Genomic DNA, 12375 nt, shown 5'->3' on the forward strand with positions numbered 1-12375 from the left:
GATATTAAAGGGGTAAAATGTAAACCATATAAATCAGAAAGTTTAGCCGGGACTTGGATGCCTAAATATTTAAAGTGTGAGGGAACAATGGTCATAGCATGCAGAGATGGGTCGGTGCGCATAAAGTCCAGGGAACCTGACAGGGACATCATTTCCGATTTGTCTAGATTTATTTTATATCCTGAAAATGTGCTGAATTGGGCAATAATGTCCATCACTACTGATGGGGAGTGTTCAGGTAAAAAACAAAGCATGTCATTTCCAAATAAAGAGTTTCGTAGACCAATCGTGCCAATGCGGATGCCTTGATAAGGGGTGAATTGCGCAATGTTATCGCTAACGATTCCAGTGCAATATCGAAAAAGCAGGGGGGACAGGGGCAGCCCTGTCTGGTACCTCTCAGTATGGGGATAGGGTTTGATAGGTAGCCATTACATGATAATTAGGAGACAGAGGACAAATATAAAGTTTAATTAATTATAACATTTTCTGGGAAAACAAATTTGGACATGGTGTAAAAAAGATGATACCAGAGCACCATGTCTAGGGCCTTCTCGGTATCGAGAGAGAGTATGGCGCTAGGCAATTGGGGGGGGGGGGGTCTGTTTGGGAAACAGAAAAGATAGCCGAGAAAACTCTTCAAACATTAGTGACAGAATGTCGCCCAGCAACAAATCCAGATTGGTCTTTATGGATTATGGATGGGAGAAATAGCTTTAGTCTATCAGCCAAGATTTTTATTAGAATTTTATAATCCAGGTTAAGAAGAGATATTGGTCGATAAGAGGAGGGATTGCTATGATCCCTTCTCGGCTTAGGAATCAGTTTAATTATGGTCAAATTAAAATAATTGGGGAGGGTATAGATGGTAATAATTTGGTTGTACAAAGCCATTAAAACAGGAATTATGGAAGAGTTTGTAACTAAGAGTTTGTAATATTTGGTCGTCAGACTATCTGGTCCTGGGGCTTTTCCTGTTTTTAAATTAGAGATAGTATTTTTAACTTCCAATTCAGTCATCGGAGCTGTGAGAAAATCAATAGCTGAGGATGGGAGCAATGGAACAGTCAAATTTTCCCAAAAGGAATCATCGACCATGGTGTCATATGAGGGGGCAGAATATAAAGAGGTGTAAAAGTCTGTTATAATATTGACAATGTGAGTACTACGGGATTCCAAAGAACCATCAGGAAGTTTTAATGGATGGATCACCATAGGTGGGGATTGGCTGCGTAGGAGATTTGTCAGTAATTTACCAACTTTGTTACCGAACTTAAAGAAAAGGTGATCTTTACGGAATGAGTATGTGGATTCTAATTTAGTAAGTAAGGCATCAAAATGGGTTTTAGTGAGGGAGTAGGCTGATTTATTGGTAGGGGAGCGGTCAGATATGAAGAGTTGGTAAGAGGTAGTTAGATGAGATTGTTGGGACAAGTAATCAATTGCTATTTTCTTTTTGAAAGAATGGACGTAAGCGATGATCGTTCCTCTAAGAACTGATTTGGATGCTTGCCAAAATAACGAGGTATCAATGGATAGGAAATCAATATTGAGTCATTCATAATCTGCCCAGGCGGCCTGGACTCTACTACGAAATTTGAAGAATGTGGAAAAAGAAGTGGCGTAGCGCCATGGAATGTAGGGGCCTAAATCCACAGTAGTGCGTAGTGTCAACCACACCATGGCATGGTCTGATATCCAAAGAGGGGAGATATCTACATCTTCCATTTTAGAAAATAGAGAGGCCGACACTAGAACATAGTCAATTCTGGATAGGGACCCGTGGGCTGCTGATAAGCATGTGTATACTCTGTCAGTCGGGTGGTGAGTTCTCCAGCTATCAAGCAGCTAGAGTCTGTCCAGTAGTATGGGTATACCATATTTCTGAGCAGGGTGAGATTTACCAGGAATACCCTGTTTATCTAAATGAGAGGAACATACATATTAAAGTCGCCCCAAACTAGCATGGGTAGACGGGTATATTGTTGAAGGGCAGTGAAAATAGCAGTATAGAATTGTTTAGAAGGCACGTTGGGTGCGTACAAGTTACAAAAGACCAGTGACGTGCGGTGGGGTGAGGCAGAGCCTTTCCTGTCATACTTACGTTTAAACCAGAGTTTTGATTAATAAAATATATGAAAAATACTGATCATTTGTTTGAAATATCTTCTTTGCATTATTCTAATAATTTTTATAGCCCAAACTCTGAAGTAAAAGTCTACGGCAGGTGAGGCAGTGCCTCACCTGCGTATCCTTTCCACACATCTCTAATCAAAACTCACCAGATTTCCAGGAGTTTATAATGCTGCACCTGTGTATAATGCCCAGATGTATATACTGCTGCACCTGTGTATAATGCCCAGATGTATATACTGCTGCACCTGTGTATAATGCCCAGATGTACCCTTTGGTTCATATATTGCTTGTAAATCTGGCTCTGGGGTTAGCCAGTGCCTCCTGAGCCATTTAGCTCACCGCACGTCTCTGCAAAAAACATAAGTTGTCATGCCAATCTTGGATTCAATTAAAACATAGCGCCCATCAGGGTCTTTCACGGACGACAGGAGTTCTATGGGAACAGTTCTTTTAACTAGGATAGCTACGCCCCTCTTTTTCGAAGTATAGGAAGCAGAGTGCAATACTCTCCAACCAAGGATTTGCAATTTGAGTACTTCAGATGTTAAAAGGTGTATCTCTTGAAGGAAGGATATATCAATGTGCTGCTTAGGTAGGTAAAGCAAGACTTTCCTTCTTTTTTGGGGCGAATTAATACCTCCTACATTTAGTGAACTAATTTTGAGCAATGACAACATCTAGAAAGATAGGTGTACATCGTGAAGTCATTACTGCACATCATGAAAGAAAAAAACAAGAGCATTAAAACAACCTCACTTGCAAGAGCCTAAGTATGAACAGGTGAAAAGGGGGGAGCGAGTCGGGAGTAGACTTGATTTTGAGATCAAAACAATATAAACATACAAAACATTAAAACATTAAACAAAACCAAAATCATCAGGCAGAAGGTGGGTCTCTGACTCGTACCTTTCCGAGTCAAAAGAGACCACCTCTGTGGTGTATGAACTTGGGAAGTTGGACTTCCAATTCACGGAAAAAAGAAATCCAACATAAGGAGCACGGGAATAGCTCCGTAATACCGCCGAGGCTTAAAAAGAACCTGAAAATGTGGAGTTATGCAGCCAACCGGGAGGGAAGTGAAGGATGCGGAGGAGGGGGACGAAATGGAACTCCGATGCGGGGAGAGCTGCGGCATAGACCCTGTGAAAGGAAGATCACATAAAGTCAAACATATAGGCAAAGCAGTGAATGGTGTAGGTAACTGTGCAGAAATGATGCTACATGAGTGGGCAGAATGATGCTAGGAAGTTAATCAGATCAGTCAGAGTCGTGCCCAGAGTGAGCATCTAAGTCAGTTTGCCGTTCTTCCAAGTTTTGTTGTGCATCAGCCACTGAGGTGAAGTCCACATGTGAGGACCCATCGTAAATACGAAGCCGAGCCGGGTATAACAAGGCAAATTTTTTCCCTTTCTTGATTAGATAGGAGCAAACAGGAGAGAACTCTTTTCTAGCAGCTGTCAGCTCTGCTGAGTAATCTTGAAAAAGGAGCAGTTTATTGCCGTTCCAGTGCAGGGAACCGAGCTTACGAGAGGCCACCCATAATAGATTTTTATGTGCATAATTATGGATTCGGAAAATAACCACACGGGGACGTGCACCCGATTGATTGGGAATTGGCCCCAGGCGATGTGCCCGTTTAATGATCATATCCTGACACTGATCAGAGATCTGGAGCAATTCCGGGAGAGTAATTCTCATAGAGGGCGGTTCCTTTTGCGTCTTCGGGGACCCCAACAACCCGTAAATTATTTCAGCGCGATCTATTCTCTAAATCTTGCAGCTTGTTAATGATCGAGTGTTGTGATTTCCTCTGTTTGCTAGAAAAGGTCTGAAGATCTGCTAAAATCTGAAAATATAGCCCCCAACCTCTGCTCAGTTTCCTGAACTCTGTGAGTTTATCCAGCTGCTGTGTGATGCTGGCCGTTTGTGCAGTGATAAGGGGGCCTATGGCTTCCCTAATGGCAGTCACCATTTCCCTGTACGTCACAGGGGAGTCTAAATGTGCAGCATCTGCAGCAATTGGAGAAGTGTGCCCAGAGGGGGTCAGGGGAAGCAGCTCACCTCTGCTGTGCAGCTCTGCATGTGTAGATAGGTGCTGGGGAGTCCGTGCAGCTGGCTCCGGGCGCCATTTTGGAAGGACCCTCCTTGGATCCCTTGTTTTTATTGCGGGGAATCGCGGGAAGGAGGAAGCAGTCCATGCACCGCAGCGGAGTCTTGGGAGGCAGCGGGTGTGGGTCCCGGCGGCGTGGAGGCTGAACGAGCAGCTGTGAGAGCGGGAGCCCGGCGGTGATGTCAGAGCTGCACTAGCGTGCGGCTCTCATCAGCGGGGCCGGAAGTGGAAGTCCAGATACAATATTTTACGTTACATACACACGGTACAATATGCACTCGATATTGTACTGTCTAGCCAAAATAGAGCTGCATTTTCATCCGACATAGAACATCGGATACGACCCGCTGCAGCGCACACCACACTATATCGCATACAATATAGGGGGCCATTCTGACCCGTTTGCACACAGCATTTCTTCGCTATGGTGCGAACGGGTCAGAACTGCGGCTGCGTGGCAGCCGCATTGCACGCGCGCGCCGTTGCCCAGCAACGACTGTCGCCGTGCAACGACGCCAAACCGCCGAAAGTGATCGCAGGCGCGATTGCGAGAAGATTGACAGCGGGAAGTAGGATCGGGGCATCTACTCACCGTTTCCCGGGAGTGGTAAAGCGAACGCAGGCGTGCCCAGGCTTTTGAAGCTTTTTTTAGCATGGCAGGGCTGCACAAGTGATCGCATCCCTGCTATGCTAAAATACACTCCCCCATAGGTGCCGTCTAGTTGATTGCATGAGCAGCAAAAAGTTGCTATGTGCGGGAATGACCCCCCATAGTGCGTACACGGTGCTTTATAGCGCACTATATCACACTCTAGCTAGATAGTGCACAATATAGTGCAAAAAAATCACACCGTGTGTACTCGGCTTTACATAAAATATTCCAGGCAACTCGGCCAGATAGAACGATGGGGCAAAATTGGGCCATTTGGGCATTATGTTGATAGGGAGGAAATGTTCTCTAAATTTCCTGTCTAGCAATTCCAGGACATTTCTTACTTCTAAAGAATGACAGCAAGGACTGTATTGTATTAATGTTTATTCAATTTCATAAATGTTTCAGGGGTACAGAAAGCAAGAGAGGGGGGGGGGTACATACAGCAAACATAATCAGGCATACAGGTACAGGAGACTTTGTCAATTATATTGGTACAATTTATTGCAGTAATCTAAAGTATTTGTGAGTGTTGGTGTCACAGTGGCAGTCTCTCGGTGCCAGTGTGTGTTGGTGTCACAGTGGCAGTCTCTCAGTGCCAGTGAGTGTTGGCATCACAGTGGCAGTCTCTCAGTGCCAGTGTGTGTTGGCGTCACAGTGGCAGTCTCTCAGTGCCAGTGTGTGTTGGCGTCACAGTGGCAGTCTCTCAGTGCCAGTGAGTGTTGGTGTCACAGTGGCAGTCTCAGTGTCAGTGAGTGTTGGCGTCACAGTGGCAGTCTCAGTGTCAGTGTGTGTTGGCGTCACAGTGGCAGTCTCTCAGTGCCAGTGTGTGTTGGTACACTCTGGGCTCAGTTTATTAAAATCTTTCCTTAGATTAAAAAAAAACCTATTTCTAGTAATTCAGACAGATGTTAATTTACATATTGGAGCTGATTGGCTGGTGCGTTTATCACCTTGCACTTATCATTGGTTTATCACTTCTTTATGCCTTCTCCAGGTTAATACATCTGCACCAGAGATTCTAACCTCCTGTGAGTGTCCTGGCCCCTGGGTGAACTGTTGAGGAGTCCTCGGTCGGACTATTTGCGGGCCCCAGGCTGTGTCTCAGTACAGCGTATGTGCAGACGGTAGAGTATACACATGTGTACATAACTGAGACACTCACCTCCACACTGGGCATCTGTGATAAGGTCCATGCATGTCCCGTCATCACCTCAATTTTCATTGATACTGCACATGTGCACTCCCACTTTTTCTAAGGAAGGGGGATTGAGGACAGGTAAGTACCGCATAATGCTATCCGGATTTCCCCATGTTGTGTGACTTTTGACAAAAACTTGGAGAACGCAGCGGAAATATTCGCTTTTCCTGCGGTATCCCGCTCTAGTATGAATATCCCGACACTGTGACAAAACATTTTCACAGATCTTATAACTAGATCTCTGTGCGCATATCCTTATGTCTGCTTTCTACAAACTAAATAAGTGATAAATGTGAAACACGAAGACACGAGACACCTTCCCGGAGTGGTGGTGTCACTGCGCCATATATAAGACATTGTGATTAATCAGTAACTATTAGGAACTACACTGGGTTTACAATAGGACGGATGTCGGGGGCCCCCAGTAAATGGCAAAGTGCCCTTCTTATGTGACAATGGGGTCCATTTATCATTATATATCGGCGGCTACATCGATGAAAATGCTGTAAATATTAAGTATCCCCCAAAAGTAAGAGGGAGGGACCGCAGCAGCTGCATCCACCAGATTTACCAATATCAGATGACCTCCCAATATTGGTCCCGCAGCTACCGCCGTCTGAAGATGGTGCTAGCCCATTATAGCCATTATAGCCTACCGGCTACACATCGCATTAGGAGCGAACCCTCCCTGGAAGTGGCCGCTGTGTCACAGTGACCGCGCAGAAGCCCCGACACCGCACTCAGCACATCGCAGGGGTGTCGCTGCCTGAGTATCGGGTGATATTCAGCAATGCGATCCTGGGTACTAATATCACACCCAAATCTTATTGCAAATGCGGTCACTGGTAAATGGGCCCATGTCATTACAGGGCATTTATATACATCCCGTCAGCACAGGGGAGTGGCTCACATATATGGGATATAGAGAAAGGTCTGGTTAACATTAAAGGCTTTGTAGAGAAATATAGTAAAGACAACTTTGCAGATATATTGCTCTCGAGAAGCTCTCATATGGTTTATATGAATGTGTATTTGAGTGTCATTACCGACAAATGCAGCTAGGCTATGAGGTGTCCATAGGGAAATCATCATTGCCAGGTTCAAGGTTTGGTGCCGCGTCTTGTAAAAGTTGTGTAATAATGGGCCACTCATGTGTTTGGTGATTCTGAATATATTCCTTTAATGGCGCATTCTTTGCAGCCATAACCTTCAGTCTGAGATACAAATTTTCCATTTCCGTTAGTTTAAGGTCAGTGTTTTCCATATGAACCAGACCGTAAAGTAGTATATCAACAATGCAACTTCCATACTCTAGCAAACTTTTCACTCCTGTTGGAGCAGGGACTGTATACCCCGCAGTGTGCATTGACACGAGTTGTAAAGTCTCATTAAATACTGGAGCCCCAGAAGCACCATGGTACATAGATGTCTTATAAGCTGATAATCCCGGGTTTTTAATTTTCGCTGCTTCATACGAATTTAGTAAACTGATAAAGGTAGGGTACTGGTGAAGTTTTTCAGTAATCGCAAGACACTTGGGGATGTTAATCACTGAACAAAAATCTATTTGTTTGCATTTCCCTTTTGGATGACCAATAATGGTCACTACACCATTCTCTGGTGGAAGTCCTAAATGCCGCAACAAGCCTTCTGCACAATAAAACCTAGCACGAATAAACTGCTTCCTAGCCCAAATAAACGGCTTCCTAACCCAAATAAACGGCTTCCTAACCCAAGTAAACTGCTTCCTAGCAGGAATAAACTTCTTATAATTTAACTGCTTCCCAACATAAATAAACTGCTTATTAGCCCCAAAATACTGCTTCTCAGTACGAATAAAAAGCTTTCTAACAGGAATAAACTGCTTTCTAACAAGAATAAACGCATAATCACGTTCCTCAGAATACAGTATGATTTCCGCAGGGACAGCAGCAGGAAGATCCTTTTCTTGCTCTGGATTTTCACATGAGAAAATTACCTCCACGTTACACTGACCATTTGCTTTCAGGAGTGCACATTCCACTACATGGCAGCAGGTGAGAAACAGACCCTCACACAGATGGAAACAGGTTCCTTGGTTTATAACTGTATCACCTTCTCTAACCCGGATCAGCGCCACATTGCCTGCGTACTTCATAACCTTTCTCATGGGGCCCACTGCTATGGGCATCTTTAGGAAATTGTTATCGCTCTGTTGACTGATTATTTTCCATGCAGCGTCTAGCCCGCCACTGTCCCTGACAAATGTGTCAAAGCTTTCTACCAATATCGCTACTATCTCCTTAGAGGGTGCTGCAGCAGCTGCCTCACCTTGGGGGTCACTGGCTGAATGAGAGTAGGGAGCGGGACTAGACTGAGGAGTCTCTGCAGGTGATCCGGTACGTTTCCTCTTCTTGGCAGGCTCTTTAGTAGCTTTAGTAACCTTAGGTTTTTTACCTGTAATGATGGTGTATGTGTTGTTTGGGTGTTCTAATAGCTCTGACAGTTGTACTGAGAAACCGTAGGCGTCAGTGTCTGTCTTAAGCTTGAACACATTCATTACCGTAAATCTCTTATCATTGGTGAGAGCATCTCTAATGCTTTCCTCTCTATAGCCATAAACCGCCAGCAAGTTTGTAGAAAACAGATGCGTGTCCTGTACTATTATACTATTAGCTCCTCCCTTGGTTTCTCCTTTGCTCCGCACTATAATAAACCCCCCACCAGGACGATACCGGTAAGCCGGAGTCTCTAGTAGCTTCATCATTGCTTTATTTAGTTTAGGTTTTTTTAGCACAAGTTTTTCTCCTTTGCTCAGAGCGCCACACGGGACCGATGGGTTGACTATTGCACGAAGGCTCTGAGCAGAAATAATCAAATACGAAAGATCATTAAAATGTTCTGTAAAATCATCATCTTTCTGCAGAGCATCAATAATTGTTTCCTGTGGATCTGCACTGATTGTTGTATATTCCTCAGGTTTACTATGAGCCCATTTAAAGCTCAGAGTGACCTGCTCCGGCAGTTCCGGCGTTGGTTTCTGCTCCTGTCTGCTGCCAGGCTCAATGTTCCCGTTCTGCATAAAGAAACAGAGATTGTATATACAATGTAGCTTGTGCCGAACACATGAAATATCAGTTAAGATAGAAGAAACTGGTATAAAGGTAACCGGAGTTTCTCCCATAATCAGAACACAAGCTTCTATTGCACAAAAGGAAAATGTAAAATTGACAATTAGAACCGGATTGCTAGGAACAGCACCCCCTATTTCTGCACAATGGGCCTAATTGAGATGCGGCTGTTTTTGTTACTGCCATTGCTAACTTTTACTGTACGCAATTGTGACTCTCTCCTATATAATAGCCCAGATCTGTGACTCTGTGCCTGTGTGTATAACGCTGGGCGTGGTTAGGAGCGCTCATTGGGTTAGCAGCAGGTCTATCACACCCAGTCCACAGCTGATTGGGCGAGAAATGCCCTCCCACACAGGTTACATCCAATGGGAGGCTCTGCCCTTTGGCTGCTGTGTGTTTCAAGAGCAGGATTAGCAATGGGGCTGATGGAGCTGCAGCTCAAGGTCCACACCCCAAAATAGTCCCACTGCATCTGCAGCAACACACCCTCCAACAATGTACACAGACAAATCGTTACAAATTAAAAAAGGGGGCATGGCTACAGTTAAAGGGACGTTGCCACGCCCCTTTCCCTGTACTTTCAATGGAAGTTTGGAGAGCCAAAAATCGGTACAGACCATAAAAAAAAGGTCCTGTACCTGCCAAAAAGATACAGCTGGAGGGTATGCCACTGCATCTGCTGCAAGTCTCTGCCCTGTAGATAGGTATAAAAATCCTGTTTTTCCCCCCTACCGGTAAATCCTTTTCTCCTAGTCCGTAGAGGATGCTGGGGTCCACTTTAGTACCATGGGGTATAGACGGTTCCGCAGGAGCCATGGGCACTTTAAGACTTTTTCAGAGTGTGAACTGGCTCCTCCCTCTATGCCCCTCCTCCAGACCTCAGTATAGGAACTGTGCCCAGGGAGACGGACATTTCAAGAAAAGGATTTACTTTTAAGTTAATGGTGACATTCACACCAGCTCACACTTCAACCATGCCGCACAACATGGCATATGACATAACACATGCCAACGAGCATGAACATTACAGCAACGTGCTGAAAACAATTTAACACAACACTTGTGTAAAACTATAACAAAATAACTACTGCAGGTAAAGTATGCACTGCATGTCCAGCATCCTCTACGGACTAGGAGAAAAGGATTTACCGGTAGGTATAAAAATCCTGTTTTCTCATACATCTTAGAGGATGCTGGGGTCCACTTTAGTACCATGGGGTTATACCAAAGCTCCAGTACGGGCGGGAGAGTGCGGATGTCCCTGCAGAACTGATTGACCAAACTGTAGGTCATCAGCGGCCAAGGACTCAAACTTGAAAAATTTAGCAAACGTGTTTTCCCCTGACCAAGTAGCTGCTCAGCAAAGCTGTAATTCTGAGAACGTTTGAACTTCTGGAAGGGAGGCCAATTGTTTCTGAAAGAAAACGGACAAGGACGAAATCTGGACCTTGATTGAACCCAATCGTAAGCCAGCATCCACCCCTGACTGAAGAAAATGGAGAAAACGTCCTAACTGAAACTCTTCCGTTGGAGCCTTCTTGGTTTCACACCAAGACATATTTTCTCCATGTCTAGACGTTACTCCTTTCCATAGCCTGAAGAAGAGTGGGAATGACTTCTTTGGGAATACCCTTACGGGCTAGGATCCGGCGCTCAACAGCCATGCCGTCAAACGTAGCCGCGGTTTGTCTTGTTACACGCACGGCCCCTTCTGCAGCAGGTCCTCGCGAAGAGGCAGATGATCTTCTATGAGCAACTCCTGAAGATCTGGATACCAAGCCCTCCTTGGCCAGTCTGGGACAATGAGGATCACTCAAACCCCTGTTCTTCTTATGATCTTGAGAACTTTTGGTATTAGCGGAAGTGGAGAGAAGACCTACACTGACCGAAACACCCAGTTGGCCACTAGTGAATCCACTGCTATTGCTTGTGGGTCTCTCGACCTGCAACAATATAGACGTTATGGTAAGAACTTACCGTTGATAACGTGATTTCTTTTATGTCCACAGGTATCCACAGGATAACATTGGGATATGGTTGAGAGACAGCGGAAATGGCACCAACACAGTCACGAGATTTCTGGCCTCCCAGGATGCATCGGGGCCTCACCATATAGTCCCGCCCACTGACTCAGTCAAATCAGTTCTTTCCACAGCGATTTAGGCAGGAGCATCAGGTAGAAACCTATTTTAGGTGATAAGAACACACATGCACACCCTTCCATACAAGAGGGAAGAGGTTTTACTGGTTGTCAAGATCCTCAAATCAGGTGCGTCAGGGAGGGATCCCTGTGGACATAAGAGAAATCACGTTATCAACGGTAAGTTCTTACCATACCGTCTATTTCTCTGGATAACATAGGGATTCCCAAAGCCAATTTTAGTGGTGGGGACGCTTCTGATTACACAGGAGGACCTTTTGCCCGAAGTCTGCATCATGAGAGCCAAAAGTATCCAAGGCATAATGTCTAATGAATGCGTTTATGGAAGACCATGTGGCTGCCTTACATATCTGTTCTGCTGAAGCACCCTGTTGTGCTGCCCATGAAGGACCTACCTTACGTGTAGAGTGAGCAGAGACATTAGCCGGAGTAGGGAGATCTGCCTGAGAATAAGCTTCTGATATTACCATTCGGAGCCATCTCGTCAGCGTCTGTTTACTAGCAGGCCATCCTCTTCTATGAAATCCGTAGAGGATGAAGAGAGAATCTGTTTTCCTGATGGCACTAGTACGATCTATGTAGATTCTTAAAGCTCGGACTACGTCCAGCGACGCTTCTCCCGCAGAAAGTCCCGATACCTGAAAAGCTGGGACTACAATCTCTTCATTCAGGTGAAACTTTGACACCACCTTTGGAAGATAACCAGATCTAGTTCTGAGAACTGCTCTGTCTGGAAAAAAAACTTAGGAAAGGAGACTTACTCGATAACGCTCCTAAATCTGACACTCTTCTGGCTGACGCCATTGCCAGTAGAAAAAATAAGAATTTACTTACCGATAATTCTATTTCTCGTAGTCCGTAGTGGATGCTGGGGACTCCGTAAGGACCATGGGGAATAGCGGCTCCGCAGGAGACTGGGCACAAAAGTAAAGCTTTAGGACTACCTGGTGTGCACTGGCTCCTCCCCCTATGACCCTCCTCCAAGCCTCAGTTAGGATACTG

At 45.1% G+C, this 12375-nt stretch overlaps 1 protein-coding gene across 1 annotated transcript in view; it reads right to left on the reverse strand.

Annotated features, from left to right (window-relative positions):
- Positions 1-5265: 5265 nt before the first annotated feature.
- LOC134933848 (uncharacterized) overlaps positions 5266-12375 on the reverse strand; it is a 316847-nt gene continuing 309737 nt past the window's right edge. The window contains exon 6 of the mRNA XM_063929361.1: positions 5266-9154. Within this exon, the coding sequence (XP_063785431.1) occupies positions 7163-9154 (1992 nt within the window). The 3' untranslated portion in view covers positions 5266-7162. The remainder of the gene's footprint in view (positions 9155-12375) is intronic.

This window comes from Pseudophryne corroboree, chromosome 6, assembly GCF_028390025.1.
Source record: "Pseudophryne corroboree isolate aPseCor3 chromosome 6, aPseCor3.hap2, whole genome shotgun sequence".
In the NCBI taxonomy this organism is placed as follows: domain Eukaryota; kingdom Metazoa; phylum Chordata; class Amphibia; order Anura; family Myobatrachidae; genus Pseudophryne; species Pseudophryne corroboree.